At 47.3% G+C, this 24,715-nt stretch overlaps 1 protein-coding gene across 2 annotated transcripts in view; it reads left to right on the forward strand.

Annotated features, from left to right (window-relative positions):
* Positions 1 to 24,715, forward strand: part of ANO2 (anoctamin 2) — a 328,686-nt gene that overhangs the window by 287,880 nt on the left and 16,091 nt on the right. For both annotated transcript variants that reach the window (XM_081587341.1, XM_081587340.1), the window contains 2 exons: positions 21,483 to 21,635; positions 22,093 to 22,145. In XM_081587341.1, coding sequence (XP_081443467.1) covers positions 21,483 to 21,635; positions 22,093 to 22,145 — 206 coding nt within the window. The remainder of the gene's footprint in view (positions 1 to 21,482; positions 21,636 to 22,092; positions 22,146 to 24,715) is intronic.

The following is a 24,715-nucleotide window of genomic DNA, read 5'->3' on the forward strand; positions in this document are numbered from 1 at the left end:
ACTGATCTCTTTTAGGATGGACTGGTTGGATCTCCTTGAAGTCCAAGGGACTCTCAACGGTCTTCTCCAACACCACAGTTCAAAAGCATCAATTCTTCGGTGCTCAGCTTTCTTCACAGTCCAACTCTCATATCCATACATGACTACTGGAAAACCCATAGCCTTGACTAGACGGACCTTTGTTGGCAAAGTAATGTCTCTGCTTTTTAATATGCTGTCTAAGTTGGTCATAACTTTCCTTCCAAGGAGTAAGCATCTTTTAATTTCGTGGCTGCAGTCACCATCTGCAGTGATTTTGGCTGCTCAGTTGTGTCCAACTCTTCGCAACCTCATGGACTGCAGCCCACCAGGCTCCTCTGTCCATGGGATTCTCCAGGCTAGAATACTGGGGTGGGCTGGCATTTCCTTCTCCAGGGGATCTTCCCCACCCAGGGATTGAACCCTGGTCTCCTGTATTGCATTCTTTACTGTCTGAGCCACCAGGGAAGCCCAGGGTCTCTTAAAATTCCAGGCAAATCCTGAACTTTGTCATCTAAATAAACTTGCCAAAGAAGATCTAAATAAACTTGCCAAAGAAGAAACAGTCATTAGGCCTGCCTCAGGAGCAATAGACACAGACAATTTTAAGACCCAGTTTGTGTAAACACATGGCCCCCTGCTGCTTTTCACCTCTCACCAAGTTCTACCTCACATCTCTCTCCAACAGTGAACCAGGCATTAAACACAGACACAGCCGCTTGGATTTCGGATGTCCTTGTGCGTCTGCCATCCTCTTGGGAAGAAATTGTTGCCAGATTGAGGCTTCCGTTGGGGGAGAGGCTTGCTCCTCACTCCAGAACCCCTGTAGCTCTGTCTTTCAACCTCCACCTTCCAACTCAAGTCCCTCCCCTACCACCCAATTATTTGTGTAGGTGTTTACATAACTGTTCACCTATCTCTCCAGAGCTGGCTATTTCAAAGCTCCCTCTCTGGAGTGATTAAGAGCAGAGAGCCTTGAGCCATACTCCCTGGGTTCAAATCCTGGCTCCATCACCAGTTAGCTGGACAGCTTTGGGTAAATGGATAACCCTAACCATAACCCTGAGCCTGACCCCGACCCTGACCCTCACCCTAATTCTGACCCTGACCCCAACTTCACAGGATAGTTGTAGTCATGAAACACTTATAAGGCACCCAAAGGGAGGAGTTGTGGTGCTGGGAAAGACTCCTGAGGGTCCCTTGTACAGCAAGGAGATCAAACCAATCAACCCTAAAGGAAATCAACCCTGAATATTCATTGGAAAGACTGATGCCGAAGCTCCAATACTTTGGCCATCTGATGTGAAGAGCTAAATCACTGGAAAAGACCTTGATACTAGAAAAGATTGGAGGCAAAAGGAGAAGGGAGCAACAGGGGATGAGGTGGTTGGATGGCATTGTCGACTCTATGGACCTGAGTTTGAGCAAACTCCGGGAGATGATGAAGGACAGGGAAGCCTGACATGCTGCAGCCCATAGGGTTGAGGAGAATCAGACACGGCTGAGCGACTGAACAACAGCAGAGTGAGGGACAAGTCTGGAGACCAGGACAGTCTCTCCAACAATCCAGGCTGATACTGATTCAGCTTTGAGTGGAGGAGGAAGCCTGGACCACACAGGGGCTTTCCATGCTGGGTTCCATAGAAACTCACTTACAGAACTCTTGAGGCCATTTTGCTAAGCTATTCGTCATTTTAGAGACATGATTATTTTATTATAAGTGAAAGGACAGTGTTTCTGACGTAGATGTCCTTCATTCCTAGTATCTCTGGATTATCATCTTCACCCTTTATTGGACCGTTTGCCCCCAGTATGATCACAGACGAGGTACAGGATAAACTTTACCCAACGATGACTTCATCTAGCCCTGTAGGCTACATGTGGTTGGAGGGTGTTCTGGGGTTCAGTCCTAGGCGTGCTGTGGCTGGTTACATAGCTTAATGCTTTCAAGTCAGCCAGGCCCTATTTCCTCATCTGAGAAGTAGCTTTGATGAAAATAGCACCTACTTTGTATGATGCTTCTGAAAACTAGGAGATGAATCTGGAGTGGTTAAAAACCAGTACTTGGGAAACTCCCCTGGTGGTCCAGTGGCTGAGACTTTGCACTGCCAATGCATGGGGTGTGGGTTCGACTCCTAGTTGGGGAATTTGCATACCATGTGGCATGGCTAAGCAAATATAAAACAAAACAATCCACCATCTACCTATGCTCTCAATGAATATCAGCCACCATTGTTAGTGTCAAGAGTCCAGTTTCTTTCTCTTGAATTTAGAAATTGACTAAAAACCATCTGGAAGCCGTGAATGCAGTGAGCCCTGGAGGTTTTTCCCATCCCATCAGCATAGGAGCGGGTGTTGATTTAAAGACTGAGGGTATGAGATTCCAAGGCAAATCTAAGAATCACATTGGAAACCTGAGATATAAGCATTCTAAGATACTTGTCCTTCCAGAAAACATGGAGGCCTTAGGGCTTTGCTTGTCAAGTCTGGCATCTCACATGGGCTCTTTTTTTGTCATCTGTTGATTTCAAACCCACAAACTTTTGTTCCTCTAGTCATCCAAAAAATAATCGCTATTGTCTTCCTGACTCAGGAATTCAATTATCCCCTGGTGGAGCCTCCTCTAGTTTCTTAAATGCAGCCCAAGCGTTGAGGCCCTGAGGCTATTCATGTGGGTGACTAGCTACATTTCTTCTTGTCATTGACATTGTCATTACAAGAGATCTCATTTTTCATAGTTGCGAGCTTACTATCCTGTCAAATCAAAAAGGAGGTGCGTGGATGATTGCATATTTTGGAGTAAGTGCCAGATCCTTATTTTGAAAGGCCAAGAGCTGTCAGTCTCCCCTGGTCTCTAGATACACCCACAGAGACATGTACAAATTACCCAGCTGATGGAAACACACAGGGCACGTTCCCTCCCCCCACCACCAGGAGAACTGGGCATCCAAACCTTGCAGCTGCACCCAAGTTATCTCATGAAATGGCAGATTGGAACTTCAGGGTGCAGAAGGCATGTGGATTGGTGTAGGCCTTGACTTCTCCATGACTCCTCTCTGACTTTGCCTCATCTCTAGGTGGCGAGAGGGCTGCTTAGGATGATCTAGAACTTTTTTTTTTAATCCGTGGCTCCTTACCTCACTGACTTTGCCTGTTGACTGAAAAATAAAATTGCACCACCCAGGTGGTGCTAGTGGTAAAGAACCCGCCTGCCAATGCAGGAGACATAAGAGATACAGGTTCAATTCCTGGGTTGGAAAGAGTCTCTGGAGGAGGACATGGCAACCCACTCTAGTATTCTTGCCTGGAGAATCCCATGGACAGAGGAGCCTGGTGGGCTATGGTCCATGGGGTTGCAAAGAGTTGGACATGACTTAAGTGACTGTGCATGCACATGCAAAAGTTGAGAATTATGTTTTATTTGGCAGACATGCTAAGGACTTAAGCCTAGGAGACAGGCTCTCGGATAGTTGAGAAAGACTATTCCAAAGAGGTAAGGGAGGAGCCAGGATACATGTTTTTGCAAAAAAACAAAAAAGGTAGTTATAACATCAAAAGATTACTGTTAATTAAAGAACAACCAGACATCTCAAATTAGTGAATTTAGCACTTTTCTATGTCTGGGAAGGAAAGCTATGACAAACCTAGGCAGTGTATTAAAAAGTAGAGACATCACTTTGCCAACAAAGGTCTGTATAGGCCATGCTATGGTTTTTCCGGTAGCCATGTATGGATGTGAGATTTGGACCATAAAGAAGGCTGAGTGCCGAAGAATTGTGCTTTTAAAGTGAGGTACTGGGGAAGACTCTTGAGAGTCCCTTGGACTGCAAGGAGATCAAGCCAGTCTTGATCGAGTCAGATCAAGCTAAAGGAAATCGTCCCTGAATATTCACTGGAAGGACTGATGCTGAAGCTGAAACTCCAATACTTTGGCCACGTGATTCAAAGAGCCAACTCATTGGAAAAGACTCTGATGCTGGAAAAGACTGAAGGCAGAAGGAGAAGAGGGCAACAGAGGAGATGGTTAGATAGCATCACCAATTCAATGGACATGAATTTGAGCCAACTCTGGGAGACAGTGGAAGACAAAGTAGCCTCACGTGCTGCAGTCCATGGGGTGGCAAAGAGTTGGACACAACTTAGCAACTGAACAATAAAAACAAAATGTCTGGGAAGATGCAAGAGTCTGGGGTCATTGAAATCATCTCTTTGATATGCACCTTAGCTATCTGGGGCCAGGATCCTGTTTTCACCATCTTGAATCCTCTCAGGCTGAACAGTCAGGGTGGCTGCAGTGGCAAATGGCTTGATGGCCCTAACATCTTTTGTTGGCTGACTGGCAGGTGAATTTCTTGGTCCGCAGTCTCTACTAAGAATATTGGATTGCCTTGTAAGTCCTCACCCTTCCCTATTTGAACAATAGCAGGTACATCCTAATTGCTTTGTTTTCTACTAGTTCTTCCCCTTTCCCTTCTCAGCTTTTTAAAAATTTATTGATTTTAATTGGAAGATAATTGCTTTACAATATTGTAATGGTTTTTGCCATACATCAACATGAATCAGCCATAGGCTTACATGTGTCCCCCTTCTCAGCTTTTAAAATAGCTTTTTAAAAACACAGTGTATGGAGAGAATAACATAGAAACATCTACACTACCATATGTAGCATAGATAGCCAGTGGCAATTTGCTGTGTGATTCAGGGAACTCAAACAGTTGTTACAGGCTCTGTAACAACTTAGAGGGATGGGAAACGGTGGGAAGTGGGAGGGAGGCTCAAAAGGGAGGGGACATAGGTAAACCTCGGGCTGATTCATGCTGATGTTTGGCAGAAATCAATATAATATTGTAGAGCAATCATCCTTCAATTAAAAATAAATTAATTATAAAATAAAAATGAAAAAAATGTGATCCAGAGTGTATTATCTTTTCTACTTAGAATCCTTCAACATTAGTGACTAACTCCCTTTCAGATAAAGTTCAGATGCCCCAGCACAGCATCCAGGGGTATCTACATGTGTACATCTGATGGGTCTAAACGGGCATGTGCTAGCCTCTCTGCCACAGCAGGTTCTCACTGAGCTGCTCAGGCTCAAATGAGCATCCTAGAGGCTTTGCTTGGTTGTCCCATCTTCAGTTCCTCTCGGCTCCTGTACCTGCTTTGGCACAGGAGGAAATGGGAGTGCTCTAAGGGGCGGACACTGAGTCCTCGTCCTCTCTTGTGGCAACGCTCAGCCCAGCTCCTGGAACACAGGAAGGGCTCTATAAACTACTTCTGGAATGGATGGCCCCCTGACTCCCTTTCCTTCCATAGCAGAGAAACAGAGGCCTCCCTGCTCTTTATCCTGTGGTTTTTGGGCTGGCCTCCCTTTTCACAGTGGAGATACACACAGGTACACACACACACACACACAGAAGTACACACACACACACACACACACACACACACACACACACACACACACACACGGGCTTCCCTGGTGACTCAGCGGTAAAGAATTCACCTGCCAGTGCAGGAGTCACAGGAGACACAGGTTTGATCTCTGGGTTGGGAAGATCCCCTGGAGGAGGGCATGGCAACCCACTCCAGTATTCCTTCCTGGAAAATTCTAAGGTCAGAGGAGCCTGACTGGCTACAGGGCATGGGGTTGTAAAAAGTCGGACATGACTAAAGTGACTTAGCACGCGTGCACTTGAGGCCAGGAAGAGACTCCATCTAGGGGAAACACTTCTGAGCCCTTCTGTTGGGAGACTTGGTCCTGAGACTGTTCTGGGTTCTCTCACCACCCTCCAAGCATCTCTGTGCAGTCACACCTGTTCTGTCTCCGCACCTCCCTTCCAGCGGGGCTGGTCTTTGTCTGTAGCATCTCTGGAGGCTGCTCCCACCATTCGGTTCAGCCTCTTTGCCCCCAAACACGGTGCTTCCCCAGCTACACCCGCAGCACCACCTCTCACAAAGGCCAGCATCTCCCTGCCGCCCTCTGGATTCTTTCTAATGTCGTGTTGGTCTTATCATCCATTGTTCAAAAACCTCCAGGTCTCCCACATCCTGAGCAAGGCCTCAAGGAGACATCTTTTCACTGTATTTACCCTTAGATTCTTGTCTACACTCTTGGTGTGACCACAGTGAACACCGACCTCTCCCCACCCACAGCCCACACAGCACTCTTTTTCTGCCTGACCGTATGTGCTGTCTTTGCCCTGGAATTCCCTGTGCCTTCTTCCTCCCATGGCCAGCCAACACCAGTTCCATGTCGCCTCCTCCTAGAAAGGTCCCTGCCCTCCCGCCTGCCTTTCCCCCCACCAGCACAGTATTTTAGCCCCCCTCCCCCACAGTTTCAGACAAGCTGCCTCCTAAGACAGCTGTGGCTGTTGGTAACTAATTTCAGGGCCTTGCATGGGCTCTGAGAACCTATTGGATAAATCTGCAGAGAGGTGGCTGAATGCATTGAGGGTATCATTTATCTCGCTTTGCCTGATCCAGGCTGTAACAATCTCAGTTCTAGTAGTGCTGGCATCAACTTTCATTTATTACCAGGCTGGTAATCCAGCGAGTGGGTTATCAAGAATGGTGGTTATCCTTCCTTCTCTTTCTCTACCACCTCCTCCTATAGTCCCCCCTCCCCCTCCCCTGCATGCCTGCCTTCTCCCCTCCCCCATCACAGACCTCTTATGAGCTCCTTTCCAGAGAGCAAGTCAGGAAAGAGGAGAAGGCGTAATGCGAGCCCATCTACACTGCTCACAAGTAGCAGTGCTGGGAAAGAGCTTGGTGGGAGAGAAGACGCAAGTCTACACATCAGAACCTTGTTGGAGGCACTGGTTTCTGCCTTGGGCTTCCCTGGTGGCTCGGGCGGTAAAGAATCTGGCTTCAATGCGGGAGACAAGGATTTAGTCCCTGGGTCGGGAAGATCCCCTGGAGAAGGGAGTGGCAACTTGCTCCAGTACTCTTGCCTGGAGAATTCCATGGATGGAGAAGCCTGGCAGGCTACAGTCCATGGGGCTGCTAAGAGTCAGACATGACTGAGCGACTTACAGCGACTCTATGGCAGGACTCACACCACGACCTCTGCTTTCTCTGCACCCTGTCTCAAAGCCTTTTGCTCTTCAGATGGTCGCTGTAGCGTAAGGGAGCAGCAGCTCTCCTTCCCACCTTGCCAGGGGTTTTGAGGGAAAATCTGGATGCCTGCATCCAGCAGGGTGACCTTGGACATGTCACAGCATCTTTCTGGGCCTCGTTTCCTCCTCGACATCAGAGGGATTAGACCAGATGATGAGTTTTCTCTTGCAGAGGTGCAACCCACTGGCCTGTGGTCCTGATCAGTTGTGTAATATGTCATCAGTAGCGTGCTACTACTAATATGTTTTTTTAAAACATAAGGTAAACAAGACCAGTGTCACCCTCGGCTTCTCATGCTTCTAGATTAGGTCTGAGTGAGAGAGGAGGGAGGTTTCTGCACAAAACCTCGATACCCTAGTGGAGCTGGGTGATGTCCAGAATAGTCTTTCATTGAATGTCATGATGGGAATTAAGACTTTCAAGCCAGGTCACCCCCAGGGTACCTTCCCTGGGTGAGGTCACCCCATGGTCCTTTATCTGCACCAGGTGACCCTACCAGGGTCCCTTACCTGGACTAGATCATCCCCAGGGTCCCTTACCTGGGCCAGGTCACCCCAGGGCCCCTTATCTGGACCAGAGTCATCCCAAGTTCCCTTCCAGTGCTGACATCCTAGTCCATTCATACCAGTTGGACAGTACATCTCAAAACCAAGAGGCCCAGAGAGTGCTCCAGGTGGCTTCAGGTCACCTTGAAGACCCATTAGTGAAACTGAGGCTAGAGCCTGTCTCCAGACCATCCCACAGGAGAGTCCCATTAGGACCCGTGGCATCTGGTGCAGTGGGGGCGGGGGGCAGAGTGAGTTTCCCCTTTCCTTCCTGACGGGCTAGACCTCCCCAATCCCAGAAAGACCATTGACTTGGGCTTTGAACAGAAACGAGAGCAGTGAAACCAAAGCTGCCCGCTGCTTCAGGCGCGGCCGGACACGGTGATCCCTGGCCCCGTTCTCAGCTGTCAGCTTCCTCCCCTAGTGATCCCCAGGACCACCCATGCCGACAGGAAACGCACTGAGCCCACTCGGGGCCTGCCGGTTGTAATGGCGAGGCAGGTCATCATCCAGGGAGGCTGCCAGGAGAGATGTATGATATTTGTATTTTTTCTAAATGGAGCTGGAACTGTGGCCCGGCAGGCCTGGGGGAGGGGCCTCGAGGTGAAGGGGAAGCCGGGAGTCTGGGGGCGGCAGGCACGGGATTGGTGGTGGGGATGGGCTGGCTCCAGACAAAGAGAAACCCGAGAGTGAGGGATTAGGCTGCCGAGAGAGCGGCGGGCTTTCCAGGGAATCTCCAATATCAAACCCTTTTCCTGAAGAGCTTACTAGAAAGGACTTCAAGGTAAATCCCCCCTCCCCGGCTCAGAGCTGAGGTTGGAATGCTGGGGCCAGGAGCAGCCGTGACATTAATCATCAGCGTCCCCAACCCGTCCCCAACCCTGGCGTGGGCTTCGAAGCTCCTTGGCCGCACACCCCTTCCAGCCCAGTTGTGGGGTTTTCCTTAGGGCCCTGACGAGAGAGGAAATCCTTTCGTTGCTTTCAGAGTGACGAAATCCTTTCCTTGCTTTCAGAGTGGTGAGCTAAAGTCTCTGGACACTTGCAGCCTTTGACTTTGACAGCATGGAAGTTTGGCATAAAAACATAGACTGGAATTTAATCCTCTAAGAGGAGTTTGGGGACACGTTCCAAAAGAACCTCTTGATAAAGTCTTACCACCGTTTTATCAAACAAATTGTTGTTGTTTTTTCGCCGCTAAGTCACATCTGATTCTTTGCGACCCTGTGGATTATAGCCAGCCAGGCTCCTCTGTCCACGGGATTGTAAGTGACACAGGTGAAGGGCAAAGGCCTAGCTTCATGTTATTCACTAAATTGTGATGTGAGCTTCTTGAGGGAGAGACTTGTGTCTTAATCACCAGGACCTGGCATGCAGTAGGTACTCAATAAATGTCTGAAGATGAAGGAAGAAGAATAAAGAATGAAAGAGATGATCCTCTACTGAGGAACTTGAAGACAAGGTGACAATTGGATTCTACAGACGTCACCATTTTTCTTTTTTTAAAGTCTTTATTGAATTTGTTACAATATAGCTCCTGTTGTTTATATCCTGTTTTTTTGGGCCTGTGAGGCATGTGGGATCTTAGCTGCACCCCATGCATTAACCACTGGACCACTAGGGAAGTTCCCAGACACCACCATTTTTCAAAGCTGTCCGGACACCCTGGCTATATTGATTTAGCTGGCACAGTCTGCCTCTTCCCCTCCCCCCAGGGGCCAAGATTACTTATTTTGAGGTGCTTTTAATTAGGAGATGCACACAGGCATTCTTAGTCGCTCAGTCGTATCCGACTCTTTGCCACCCTTCGGACTGTAGGCCCCCAGACTCCTCTGTCCGTGAGATTTTTCAGGTAGAAATACTGCAGTGGGTTGCCGTTTCCTCCTCCAGGGGATCTTCCTGACCCAGGGATCGAACTTAGGTCTCTTTCATCTCCTGCATTGCAGGCAGATTCCTTACCTGCTGAGCCACCAAGGAAGCCCATTCTTATCATTGTGCGTGCTGTCACTTCAGTCATGTCCGACTCTTTGTGCCCCTGTAGACTGTAGCCTACTAGGCTCTTCTGTCCATGGGATTTTCCAGGCAAGAATACTGGCGTGGGTTGCCATTTTGTCCTACAGAGGATCTTCCTTACCCAGGGATCAAATCCGAGTCTTCTACATAGCAGGCAGATTCTTTATCTGCTGAGCTACCAGTGAATGATAGTTGCTCAGTCATGCCTGACTCTTTGCAACCCCATGGACTGTAGCCTGCCAGGCTCCTCTTTCTATGGAATTCTCCAGGCAAGATTACTGGAGTGGGTTGCCATTTCCTTCTACCAGGGAGCTACCAGAGAAGTCCTTAATTAGAGGAATCCTGTCCCCTTAAGGGCAGGTCTTTTCCAGCAATACAAGTAGATGGACTGGTAAAATTATCTGGATAAGCCAGGCAAAATACCCTATGTAATAGTCAACTCCTGATATGATTATGCTTCATAACAAATATCCCAAAGTCTCAGTGACTTGCAAATGAGCCAGAGAATAAAGAACAATGGGAAGAGCTGGCTCCAAGCATCACAGAGTAGTCCACCATGGAAATGATCAAGTAAATGTGGCCACTTATAAAGTGTGGAAAGGAATGAGGCTTCAGAGAGAGCAATGACTTAGGTGGCATCCAAGATTCTTTCCAACAGTCATATTGTTTGGTCATGGGCAGTAGGGACCATACTGGGTAATTTCCAAGTTTCCAAGAGAGGCTGATGTAGAAAACAAGTCCCAAGGCTGCCTTAGCCGTAAGCGATGAAAATTTCCAGAATATCTGTCCAACATCAGCGCTGAAGCCTGCATATTCTGTCATATAACCCCAAGTGTGTGGGCTGCAAGGCAGTGGCTCCGAGAACCAGGAAATTCCTTTCCTGGAGCCATCCTGTTTATACAAACTTAGCCATCCCACTGGATAATCAGGTACCCGCCATCTTCTCCAAATGCCATTTAAACACAGTTCAGGCAACATCCAGGGTCTCATTCTGGTATTTCTGGGAAGGAAGGTGAGTCACAGGTCATGTCTCTCCTTTTCTTTTGAAGTACACATTGCTTGTCATTGTCTGTGCTGGGAGCCCCTTTCCCCACAAAGACTTAAGAGAAAAGGCAAGGGTGTATTTGGATACCATGCATGGAAGGCTTCTGACATAGAGGAGATGCACAGTCATGCTTGAGAAATGAATGAGGGAGGGAGGGAGTGAATGGAGGCAGTATTTTAGGTTCAGATACTGAGAACTTGCTCTTGATCCCATTTCTCTTCTTGCCATCACCAAGCTAAGAGTGCACTTCATTGCTCAACCGCAGCCCAGTTGTGGGTCCTTAGAGGTTGTGTATTTGTGTCTCCCTCCTTTGTCTGTTCCTTATTTCCTTTTTCCCAAAACTCCATACACTTACATATGTGTTCTTTTCATTGACTCTGCCCTCACCCTCTAAGAAGATGTAAGGACAAAGGGATAATAAAGCAAATAAAGGTCCTTGGGGATTTGTTGCTTGGGAATTTCTCTTAATCTTGGCTATTTTCATTGCTTTTCCACCTCACTGACTGCATCACCCCTGCCCAGGTGGGTAGATAGGAAGATAGATGATGGATAAATGGATGGGGGAGTGGAGGAAGGACGCATGGGTAACTGGCCTTCACATCCCACTTTGGAGATGGAAAAAGTAAACAAGAGTGAGTTGGCCAAGGCTTTCATTTGTTTGCTCAATAAACTTTGGCTGGAAATGCACCAAGTGGTTCTCTGAAAATCAGAAGTGAATCAAAAGAGCTCAGAAACTGAATGCTCTCTAATTTTAGGAAGCTGATGTAAGATTTTTTAGGTGCCACGAATGCATGGCAGATGGATCAATGGCACAGAAAATGTCAAGTTCAGTTGCAGCGTGCCCCCCCACAGAAGACACGCATATGTGGTGAAGACACCCTGGGAAGTGGAAACACCTTTACAGACTGATGGGGATGCTGGTGTTCATAAAAGCTCATTCTCTGACAAAAAGATTAGAAATCAGATTGGAGAAACTCCCCAGAAGGAAACCTAAGATGCTTGAGAGTAACCGAGGTGGGGGGTGTAGGGGGCGGATTGCTGTAACTTTAGGGTTGAATATTTACATTTCTGTGCAGCGAAAGGACCTTGAACTCTGTTGGCATCAGAAACTATCTTTGTTTCCCAGCTTCATCAGTTTCTAGGTGTGTGGCCTTGAGAAAATTATTTCACCTCTCTGAGTCTGTTTTCTCACTTGTACAGTGGAGATAATAATACTTAATACCAGAGATTATTTTATGAACAGGAGAGCGAGCTGCCTGCACATGGTGGGTGTTTAGGAATTGTTGGTTGAAGCTCCATGACCTCTGAGGGTCTGGAATTTTCCTCATAGAAGATAGGAGAAATGGAAAGATTTTTCCAGAAGACCATAATCTCCAGGCCTTTAAGCCCCCTGTGGCTGAGAACCAGATTTTCCTGCCTTTTTCTGTGGCCATCAGTGGAGTTCACATCTGAAGACTCCCATGACCCTAGGCTCTATTTCCAGGGTAGCCAAGAGGGATGCTTATGGACTGGTCAGTATCCATCAACCTGAGATTGACTGTTATAGCCAGACTCTGAGTTCATGAGGAGCAGAACTCTCAGAAAGGCATTGGTCCTTCTACCTTCATCCAGAGGAATTACTATTTCACAATTCACAAGGGATGAGGAACAGTGGGGACTGAGTCTCTTTTAACCACAAGGAAATGAAAAAAACGTGCCCTTGCTGATCTGTCCTGGTTCTGTGTTGATTTGTAGGCAATAGACTCTTAATACTTAAGCCATGACTTCAAGGCTGGTCTTTCCTATTATAACTTCTAGGGTTTCCGAATTGAGTCCAATCCATTATATATGGAAATATATATATACATGTATAATGAGAGCTGGACCATAAAGAAGGCTGAGTGCCCAAGAATTGATGCTTTTGAATTGTGGTGAAGAAGACTCTTGAGAGTCCCTTGGACTGCAAAGAGATCAAACCAGTCAGTACTAAAGGAAATCAACCCTAAATATTCATTGGAAGGACTGTTGCTGAAACTGAAGCTCCAATACTTTGGTCACCTGGTGTGAAGAGCTGACTCATTGCTAAAGACTGATGCTGGGAAAGATTGAAGGCAAAAGTAGAAGGGAGCAGCAGAGGATGAGATGGTTGGATGGCATCGCTGACTCAATGGACATGAGTTTGACCAAACTCCAGGAGATTGTGAAGGGCAGGGTAGCCTGGCGTGCTGCAGTCCATGGGGTTGCAAAGAGTCAGACATGACTTAGCAACTGAACTTGCTTAGCAACAGCCTTATATAAACCTCAGGTGATCCTGTGGAGATTGAAAGGGAATTCCACTTACTGTCTTTATTTCCTCAGTAGTCTGTGAATTTGATGAATGGGTTGGCAAGAGAGACCTAAATTACCAAACACACCAGGGGCTTCCCTGGGGGCTCAGATGGTAAAGAATCTGCCTGCAATGCAGGATACCAGGGTTTGACCCCCTGAGTTTGGAAGATCCCCTGGAGAAGAGAATGACAATCCACTCCAGTATTCTTGCCTGGAAAATCCCATGGACAGAGGAACCTGGCAGGCTACAGTTCATGGGGTCGCATAGAATCAGACACGACTGAGCAAGTAACACTAACTAATCAACCAAACATGCAGAAAATCTTCAGAGGTCTCTTTGGCTTGTTCTTCAAGTCAAGCCCAGTGGTTGTGAGTCTCTCCACATTCCTGCTGGAGAGGGTGATTTACTCCTGCCCTGGTAACTGTGCTCTGTTAATGCTGCCCTTAAAAGTCTGACTGCAAGACGTAGCCAGGATTTGCTTATATGTCCATCTTCTCCACAATATCCTGTGAACTCTTGAAAGGACAGAGTAGCCTAGCGTGCTGCAGTCCATGGGGTTGCAAAGAATCAGACATGACACAGTAATCTGTTCACCTTTGCTTCCTAGCAGTGAACATGGTGCTCAGTATCTAGACTGCCCAGTAGATGCTTGTTCGATGAATGAGTGAATGAATGAATAAGTAATGGATGATGGACATTGAGAGCCTTCTTATGCTTCTACTGTCAAGACTTTTACTATTTTCCTAAGCAATAGAGGTCCATTCCAAGAAACCCACTCATGTACCTTCTCCTAACTCTTCCTGTTTATGTGGTCCATCAACACTTACAAATCTTTTTCACACCAGACACAGAGTGCCAAGCACAGTTGTCTTCCCTTGTCCTTAGGAGAAAGGGATCACTGGACACTGTCTAGAAATGCAGGATGATGAAATAAACAGTGATGCCCTTCCCATGCTTTATTTTTACCTAAGTGTTTATATTCATGGGTTGTTTCTAGCTGAATCTTTTCTGTAACCACCTCCTGAGTGAGGAGACAGACTCATGCCAACATATTCCTGAGTCCTTCCCTTCCATTGCTTATTAGAGGCTCACGATAGGGAGAATTTTTTTTTTTTCAGCCTCGCCATATGTGAGATCTTAGTTCCTCTGCCAGAGATGGAAACAGACACTGCATTGGAAGCACAGAGTCTTAACCACTGGACCTCCAGTGAAATCTCAACAGGGGAGATTCTTAAACCTCCAGGTTTTAATCCCTTTAAACTGACTATATTATACAATTACTAAATTATAAAAAGTACTTTAGAAAGCTATAGTTATTTTCTTTAGAATTAGACTCTCCTAACTGATGGCTTTTACAACCGACTTTCCTCAAAGCCTTCTGTGTGCGTGACAGCACTGAGGCTGGCTGTGTGGACGTGTCAGAGCCATGTTAGAACCTCATGGCCTCCTCTCCCTCCCCAGCACTAAGCACAATGATTTCCATTCACACATTTCAGTCGTCTGCCTCTTTTCGTGTTTGTTTTGTATTTACAGCTGGTGACATTAAGTTCATATTCACGAAACAAGATAACCTCTCAACATCTACTACGGGAAGGATGCCACACAAAATGGCGGGGCCTCAGAACAGTCAAAAACGTACATGATCTCAAAGGAGCTTGTGGTTCAGGGCACAAGTCAGATAAACAAGAAGAGGGACGTGTGCAGGGCATTATGGGAATGGGGAGGAGTGGTGCCCTGGCTCCCAGTTCCGCCTGGGGTAGGGATGGGGAGTGGGGTGGGAGAGACCCTTCATGGAGGAGGTTCAGTGGAACCTGAAATAGAAACGGTAACCCACCCAATAGGCAAGAAGAGGAGGAAAATGATAGATTGCTGTGGCTCATACCAAGGCTCAGGAATATGGGAAATGTGGTGAATGTAGGGAAGTCCAAATGGTTTTGAAAGGCTTGGAAAGCTGGCAGATTCAGTCTCCAAGCGCTGTGGCTCAGTGTCAGCTCAGAGCATGGGTGGGGAGCACGTGCATCTGCAAAACTAACTCAGGGGCATATCTCAAAGGTCTTGAATGCCATACCAAAGATCTGGGCGGTATTGTGTGTGAGGATGTGTGTGCATGTGTGATGGAAGGGTAGATATGTTCACTGAAGAATTTTGAGTAAATGAAAAACAACTTGTGTTCCATCAAGAGCTTTTCCACCAGTCCCGGCAGGTCCACTCTATCCCACTTGATAAACTATTTCTTCCTTAAGCCGATTGTCCTGAAATGTCCTTCCCTGGACAATGTTGAGGGTAATCCATTCCTCCTTGTTATTTTAACCTAAGCCCATGTAATCAAGGCCAAGATTTTAATTGCATCAGGCAGCACAGGGCTGTAGCTGCATATTTTCAAAGGAGACTGGTTGCTGGGGATTGAGAAGAGAAAACCAATGGGGTTTGTGCTTACAAGGCTTTCCAGTCTCTGTGCTTTCGGCTAGGCGTCTCTGGAGCACTTGCCAGCAGGCTTTGTAAAGATTTTGTTGAAAATCAACTTATGAATTCCTCCCTAATTGGCTTGGCCCAGGTCTAATCTGTTATTGGTGGAGGCAGCCTGGCTTCTATTATGCAGAATGCTGAGGATTTCCGGCCCTGCTCCCAGCCTTGGAGGCTGGCTATTTTTAGAAGCCAGTCTTGGTGTTGGTGAAGGCTGGTATCACTGTGTCCTCTGAAGTGACCCCAGAAGGCCACCCATCTGATACGGCGTGTAGACCTCCGACAACAAAAAGCAAGTCTTGGAACTGACATTTGTATGCCAGAGGCTTATGGTTTTATACATTTTTTTCTCTCTCCAAGATGAAACAAAGCTTCCTCTTTGTTCCTGCCTCTCTAAGTAGATTCCTGGAAATGGGCCGTGTACCCGGTCTAAGCTGGTAACACCTGTGGCCATGGAACATCTTCAGAGGGTGGTTTCTCTTGGCCCCAGGACACCCTGGAGAAGCATCAGAGGAGGGCCAGGGTGATGGCGTCACTGGCCTTTGCTGAGTTCACCCTCTTAAGGTTGTCCAGTGTAAAACACACAGATGCACCTGGAAAAGGAAAGAGGAGAGACCTAGTGTGGGGTTGGGATCATTTCTGGGCACTGTTAGCACCGAGTAGACCCAAGACCTAGGACCGAGACACCCTGTGATGGAGAGTTGGTGAAAGTGAAGATGCAAAGATCAGGGCAGCCCCCTCAGAGGAGAGAGCTCAAGTTTGCCTTGGGAATTCATGAGGGAGGAAGCTGAGGAAGTGGAGAGCCCTAACTTTTCCTAAGATCCTGGAAGGAAGCACACTGGATTTCTCAGTGCCATTCACATGAGTGTGGAGAGGACAGGCTGTATCAGTTTATAGTCTCTCAGACGTAACCGCCCTGTCTCTCCCCCAACAGCCCCTACGCTAAGTCCTCCAGGGGGCTTTGCAGAGTTTAAACAGTTCTGTTGGAGGAAGTCACTCATATGAACGTCACCTCTGTAGACCTGAGCTCATTAGAACCAAGCAGACCAACTTAGAGCCCCAGGAATAAGGACAGATTCATCCATATACTTAAATACAGACATGCATTTTACAGGCTTTGGAAAACTAGTCTGACATCTGTTTTGCTTTCCTTGTTAATTCCACCCCCCTTTACTCCGGGTTGCCCTCACCCCACCCTTGACTGTAAAGTAAATTCCTCAGGAAAGCCTGAGTTAAGGGATGTGGTAGACACTGAATTTGGAGCTGGCTCCCAAAGCTTGCTTTGGAAGATTTCTTCTCCTGGAGAAGGAAATGGCAACGCACTGCAGTACTCTTGCCTAGAAAATCCCATGGATGGAGGAGCCTGCCAGGCTACAATCCATGGGGTCACAAAGAGTCAGACATGATTGAGCGACTTCACTTTCACTTTCAGCCAGCTAGCTAGCCAGGCAGTTGTTCATCTCAAGGACCTGACCTTGACAAATCTGTGCCTTCTGGTATGTCTTGTCACCAACTGGTGGCTGCTGGCCTCCTAGGGCCTGCGGGGAGTCCCCTGGGCATCATGGACCATGGCTAGGATAGCACAGCAGGTCAGGGAGAGCCACAGCCCTTGACCGTGGCCGAAGCAAACTGCCAGACCAAAACAGGAGTGCTGGTGACATTCTATGCATTCTCTCTGTCTCGAAACTTCTGCTTTAGTTTTATTTCATTTTGTTAATTTAAGTTTGGATCCTGGTTTTTCTCCTTTTTTAAAAATTAATTAATTAATTTTTGGCTGTGCCAGATCTTCATTGCTATGTGGGCGTTTCTCTACTTGCAGCAAATGAGGGCTAAATCTTCATTGAGGTGCTCAGGCTTCTCATTGCAGTGGCTTCTAGTTGCAGAACGCAGGCTCCGGGGCATGTAGGCTCAGTAGCTGAGGCTCCTGGGCTCTAGAGCACAGGCTCAGTAATTGTGGCACATGGGCTTAGTTGCTCTGAGGCATGTGAGATCTTCCTGGATCAGGGATCGAACCCATGTCCTGCACTGGCAGGAGGATTCGTTACCACTGAGTCACCAGGGAAGCCCTCGGTTTTTCTTTCTTTACGTGGATATCCTAGAATCTTGAAGGTTCTCCGAGAGAATGGGAATCACAGCACCAGAGCAAATCACACCTGAAGGGGATTTAAAGTGGTTTCTTCAATTTGCACATGAAGATGCAGAAGCCCAACGAAACAGAGAGAATTGCCTAAGGACCTGGGGCTAGTGAAAAACACATCCAGGGCTGTAACTGAGGCCTCCAACTCTCATTCAGTGTTTATACCTTAAATATGTGTCTGTTTAGGGTACATATAGGCAGGATACATTGCAGCCATCTGTACTCCAGTAAGAATTAACAATACACAGGAGAGATATCACTGAACAGTTATTAAGTGGCAGACATTGTTGTGAGCACTTTATATATGCAATATTATTTACCCTTTTGCCAACCTATTGGGTGAGTATTTTTATTATTCTCAATTTGTAATTGGTTAATAACTTGCCTTAATAATTAGGGAACTCTTGGTGGTCCAATGGCTAAGACTAGACTCCACATTCCCAATGCAGGGTGCCCAGGTCCTACTCCTAGTCAGAGAACTAGATTCCAGAAGCTGCAGCTAAGAGCTTGTATGGCTCAATTAAAGATCCTGCACGTTGGGATGAAGACCTGGTGCAGCTGAATAAATTAATAAATAAAATATTTTAAAAATAGGGAGGTGTTTTTTAATACTTTTATATACTTTTGTCTGTTCTGGGTCTTCATTGCTGTGTGGTTTTTCTCTAGTTGCGGTAAGCAAGGGCTACTCTCCAGTTGTAGCATATGGGCTTCTCATTGGGGCTTCTTTTATTGGGGAGCACAGGCTCTAGGCACACGGGCTTCAGTAGTTGCAGCACATGGGCTCAGTAGTTGCAGCTCTTGGGCTCTAGAGCACAGGCTCAGTAGTTGTTGTGCATGAGCTTAGTTGCTCCACAGCATGTGAAATCTCCCCAGACCAGGGATCGAACTCATCATGTCTTCTGCATCGGCAGGCAGATTCTATACCACTGAGCCACCAGGGAAGCCCTAGGGAAGTCTTATTAGACAGACTTTCTTGAGACTCAGGTCTAACTTTGCATCAGCAAATCTGTACTGAGCCCCTCCAAGGGATGGAGCCCTGCCTTCAGGACATAAAGGCACATGAACAGATCAATCACAGCAGCGCACATTGGCGGCTGTAACGGAGCAACCACTTTGTTAGAGGGGGGACGGACTTTTCCAAGGAGATAGCATTTGACTGTTTTTGGGGATGCATAGACTTTTGCCGGCTGGAAAATGAGTGCTTGTGTGCCAGTGAAGGGAGATGCTGAGGGGTTCAGGGAGAAACCTGGAGGTGAGGAGCTCGGGGTCCTGGAAGGCAGAAGCATCACGGTTGTGGGAGGTGCTGGGAGGCTGGCTAGAGAGGTAAGATAATCCGGTACCTGTGTCCCAAGACAGGGAATCTGGATTCTATCCAGAAACAGAGAGGAGCCAACAGAAAGGCTTGTGAGTAGGTTAGATGATGGTCTTGGATTCCTGGAGACTTGGGGCTGGACGGATGTAGTGTGTGCGTGCTTAGTTGCTCAGTCGTGTCTGACTCTGAGACTCGGTGGACTATAGCCCGCCAGGCTCCTCTGTCCATGGGGATTCTCCAGGCAAGAATACCGGAGTGGTTGCCATGCCCTCCTCCAGGGGATCTTCCCAACTCAGGGATCGAATGCAGGTCTCCTGCATTGCAGGTGGATCCTTTCCCGTCTGAGCCACCAGGGAAGCCCAGGAATACTGGAGTGGGTAGCCTATTCCCTTCTCCAAGGGATCTTCCCAACCCAGGAATCGAACCGGGGTCTCCCGGGTCAAGGAAAGCAGGTAGGAGAAGGTGGTTGCAATTGTCCAGGGAGAAGCGATGGGGGCCTGGACTCCTTACAGCCATCTGACTGGCACAGGCTGCTTCCACTCCTCTGCCCACATTGATTCTGGAGGGGAGGGGAGGGGGGATGCTGTCTTTAATGCATTCTGCGTGCAGGGACAGCACATCCTTCAAATCTAAGCTTCGGTGTCCATATGGAGACTCCCCACGGTCCCTACCCTGAGCAGGCTTGAGCTCTCTTCTTCCAGTCTCCACTTTTTCTAGTACATTCTTCTTTCTCTCTTGGCACACATCGAGTTTCCTTGCACATCTTTGTACATTTCTGTCTTCTGCTTCACACCCAGCTCCTTGAAGGCAGGTCCAGACCTTTGCCTCCTTACATACTTGGCACCGTGCCTGACATTTAGTGAGCTCTCGGTACATGTATGATGAATGAAACTACTTTCTAAATAAGGCAGTGACTACAGATAGGGCAAGAAGTGGCCAACTTTGGGAGATTTTTTAAAAGTTTACTTTATTGAAGTGTAGTTGATTTATAATTTTGTGTTAATTTCTGCTGTACAGCATAGTGATTCAGTTTTATATATAAATAAAATATAATATATATATTATTTTTCATATTTTCCCATTATAGCTTATGACAGTAAATTGAATATAGTTTCCTGTGCTACAGTAGGACATTGTTTTCAAGTTACATCAGGGGTCAGCAAATGAATCCAGCCCATTTTATTTACTACTTTTGTAAATAAAGTTTTATTGGAATATAACCAAGCCCATTGGTCCACGTTTGTTTCCAGCTGTTTTCACTCTGCAAAGGCAGAGTTAAGTCATATGACCAGACCATACAAAAATAGTTACTATCTGCTCAGCCATAAAAAAGCATGAAATATTGCCATTGGCTGCACCATAGATGGACCTCGAGATGATCATACTAAGTGAAGTGAATCATCCAGAGAAAGCAAATATTATATATCTCATATGTCAGATCTAAAAAGTAATACAGCGACTCCCTTGGCAGTCCAGTGTGGTTAAAACTTCACCTTCCAATGCAGGGAGTGGAGGTTTGATCCCCGGTGGGGAAGCTGAGATCCCACATGCCTTGCAGCCAAAAAACCAAAACATAAAACAGAAGCAATATTGCAACAAATTCAGTAAAGATTTTTTTTAATGGTCTACATCAAAAACACTTAAATAAATGATACAAATGAACTTGTTTACAAAACAGAAACAGACTCTCAGACATAGAAACTTATCAAAGGGGAGAGTGTCAGGGGAGGGGTAAATTAGGAGTTTGGGATTAGCAGATACAAACTGCTATATGTAAAATAGATAACTAACAAGATCTTCCTGTAGAGCACAGGGAACTCTATTCAATATCTTATAATAACCTATAATGGAAAAGAATCTTAAAAGTTATATGTATATATATATACAAACACATGTACATATACATGTATGGGCTTCCCTCGTAGCTGAGTTGGTAAAGAATCTGCCTGCAATGCAGGAGACCTGGGTTTGATTCCTGGGTCGGGAAGATCCTCTGGAGAAGGAAATGGCAATCCACTCCAGTATTCTTGCCTGGAGAATCCCATGGACAGAGGAGCCTGGCGGGCTACAGTCCATGGGGTTGCAAGAGTTGGACACAACCGAGCCACTAAATTACCACCACCATATATGTGTATCCGAATCCCTTTGCTGTATACTTGTCACAATATTGCAAATCAACTAAAGTTCCGTTAAAAAAAAATTACTATCTAGACCTTTGCTGAAGAAGTTTGTAAACCTCTGAGTTCCATGAGCAGAATTAGTGACTGGAGATACAAGGTGATGGAAAGGAAGGAGTCAAGATTTTTCCTTTTCTCAGGTCTTCTCAGCTAAACAGAGCTTGGCACCCAAGTGATGGCACTGACCCCTAGGCCTGCAGGTGCTGAGAGAGATGCCCCCGCTGTGGGGCAGGTCAGAAAGGGAGCCTGAGCCCAAGGCGGACAAGAGACCCGGGTCAGAAAAGAGAGGGGCCAGGGCTGCCGGGCAGAATACATCTAACCCCCGCTGCTCTCGTGCTGTGCTTCTCGTAGTCATCCAGTTTGGCTTTGTCACCCTCTTCGTGGCCTCCTTTCCTCTGGCACCTGTGTTCGCCCTCCTCAACAACGTCATTGAAGTGCGCCTGGATGCGAAGAAGTTCGTTACGGAGCTGAGACGGCCAGATGCTGTGAGGACCAAGGATATCGGTAAGTCCCCTGCCCAGAGGCCGTGCCGCTCCTCCCCAGCCCCTCCCTCCACCCCTCCCCCTGTGTCCCAGGCCGCCCCGCTCCCACCATGTCAGGCATCCAAGGCACTGGGGCGTCTCTTACTTCATCCGCCCCTCTGAGCCCCCTCATTCTCTTCTTCTCAGGTCCTGGGAGGTCACATGATTCTCACACACACACACACACACACACACACACACAGACACACACACAGACACACACACACAGACACACACACAGACACACACACACACACACACTGGCCCCCAGGTTTGCAGACAGGGCTGCCCCTAAGCCTTTCCAGACAAGCCCGTTTCTGGGGGCCCCGGCAGAGCCCCACTGGTAACTTGCCTGCAAAGCGTCACTCTGGCTGCGGCCTTGTCATCACTGGGCTGGAGGCGGGAGGGAGCCAGACGCCCTTCTCTTTCTGTCTTAACAGGGATCTGGTTTGATATCCTCTCCGGCATCGGCAAATTGTCTGTTATCATCAATGTAAGTGCTTGTGTTCCTGACACCCTTTTTCTGTGGGAAGGACTTTCCAGAGGAGCTGAGGTCTTCAGGGCAGGAAACCAGTTCTGTTACCTTCCAGCTTCTTCCATTTGGAGCTCTAATTAATACAGTTGTTGTTGTTCTTATTGTTTAGTTGCTAAGTCATGTCTGACTCTTTGTGACTCCATGCACTGTAGCCCGCCAGGCTCCTCTGTTCATGGGATTTCCCAGTCAAGAATACTTAAGTGGGTTGCCATTTAGCCCCTCCAATTAATATCGAGTACACACCTTCTTACACATCAGGCTGTCGCCAGAGCTCTGCAGCTTTGTCGTTCATTTCGCTAAGAGAAAGAAAGGTAATTACCCACCAGAATGCATACCTTGGCCTTAAGAGTCCAGATCAGATCTTTCTTCGGAGCCAAGAATCACGAGGAAAGAATTCCCCATATCTATCCATCTCTTCCCTTTCTTTTTCTACTCCAGAGCTGAACAATACCTGGAGCATTGCCCAGGCTGCAGTTCCTAATTACCGTTCCTCCAAGTTGTCAGTGTGAAGTCTTAATTATCCCTGTGGACTCCAGCGCTGCTTGCTTAAGATAGGGCATGGAAGAAGAGGGGTCCTGCCTGTTCTGACCTCCTTAACTACCTTGCCAGACGTGTCCAGGTTTCAGAGGAAATCCTGCTGGACACAAGCCAACAGCTCTTTTGGCGTCTGCGTTCCTTACAGACGGTGGCCAGGCAGGGTCTCCGCTTCCATCTCCCGAGACCAGATCAGTCAGCTCAGCGCACAGCAAGAAAGTCATGGCCCCTGTTCCCTTGGGAGAGAAGCACTGACTCTGCCCGGGCTCCCCATTAAGAACACATAAAGTGAGGTATGCAGAGAGGCAGAGAGGATCAGCCCATCACATATGGGATGTTTGATGTAGGAAGTACAAGGTCTCAAGGCTGAGAAATCAGGTGCCGTTTGGAAAATAGATCAAAGCTTCTTTGGAGTTGAGGCTTCTAGAAAAGAAGTAGTTGCTAGTGCTAGTGGCTTCCCACGTAGCTCAGTGGTAAAGAATCTGCCTTCCAAGGTAGGAGATGCAAGAGATGCAGGTTCGACCCCTGGGTTGGAAAGATCCCCTGGACAAGGGAATGGCAACCCACTCCAGTATTCTTGCCTGGAGAATTCCATGGACAGAGGAGCCTGGCGGGCTACATTCCATGGGGTTGCAAAGAGTCAGACACGACTGAGCACACATGCTTCTGGAAAAAAGCCCTTGAGTACCAAGCACTTTTCAGCTAGACAACAGAATGATGGAAGGTTTACTTCCCTGCCCTTATTTCTTATTCGTTAAAAAATGGGGGCGAATGAGAGTCTCACCAGATCATATCATTCTAGAAATTAAAATAAATGATGAAGGTATGTCTGGTCCATGCTCTGTTAATTGCAGCTGTGATTATTGGAAGTATGTTTCTCACAGTCACGTATGGCTATGGCCCCACACACTCACATATACATTTAGAAAACAATGCTGAAACTGCATTTTTTGAAAGAGCTTTAATTGTTGGTGCCGAGGACAGTATAAACACCTGCCAAAAAGATTTAAGATTTTCTGTGCAGAAAGTCCTCCTGCATTTAAACAAACAATCGTTCATTTGTCGTTTGGCTTGCTCCGCAGACATTTATAGAGGACTTGGATACACCCGGGGCGAGGTGGGGTGTGTGGGTTTCATCCAGCAAGACCTACTCCTCTCCCTCTGTGTATTACTTTTTCTAAGCAAAATGGATGAGAGTGACTTCCATCATATGACAGGATAAAAGGCGCTGAGAGACAGTGGTGAAACTGAAGTTCCTGTGGAACCATAGCCGTAGTGTTCCTGGTTTTCTGGTATCACTTAGGGGCAAGTGTACCATTCGATGTCTTTGCCCATCACATTTAAGTGGCCCTCTGGACTTCCCAGGTGGCGCTAGTGGTAAAGAACCCGCCTACCAATGCAGGAGATATAAGAGACGCGCTTTCCATCCCTGGCTTGGGAAGATCCCCTGGAGGAGGGCATAGCAACCCACTCCAGTATTCTTGCCTGGAGAACCTCATGGACAGAGGAGCCTGGCGGGCTACAGTCCATAGAGTCACAAAGAGTCAGACATGACTGAAGTGACTTAGCACGCACACACTCATTACCATCGATAATTTTCTCAGAAAGTCTTCCACTCCTTTTTTAAAAAAATAGTTTTATTGATTTATTTATTTTCAAATGTGCTGGGTCTTTGTTGCTGCGTGGGCTTTTCTGTAGTTGCAGTAAGTGGTGACTACTCTCTGGTTGTGGTGCATGGGCTTCTCATTGTAGTGACTTCTTTTGTCGCAGAGCACGGGCTCTAGGGTGCTCAGGCTTCAGTAGTTGCTGAATATGGGCTCAGTACTTGCAGCTCCGGGGCTCTAGAGCCCAGGCTCAGTCATTGCGGTGCATGGGCTTAGTTGCTTCGTGACATGTGGGATCTTCCTGGACCAGGAATTGAACCCTGCATTGGCAGGCAGAACCACTGAGCCACCAGGGAAACCCTATCCACTTCTCTTTGGTGTGGCCACTGC

Source organism: Giraffa tippelskirchi, chromosome 4 (assembly GCF_054371585.1).
Source record: "Giraffa tippelskirchi isolate mGirTip1 chromosome 4, T2T-mGirTip1v1.2.pri, whole genome shotgun sequence".
NCBI lineage: Eukaryota > Metazoa > Chordata > Mammalia > Artiodactyla > Giraffidae > Giraffa > Giraffa tippelskirchi.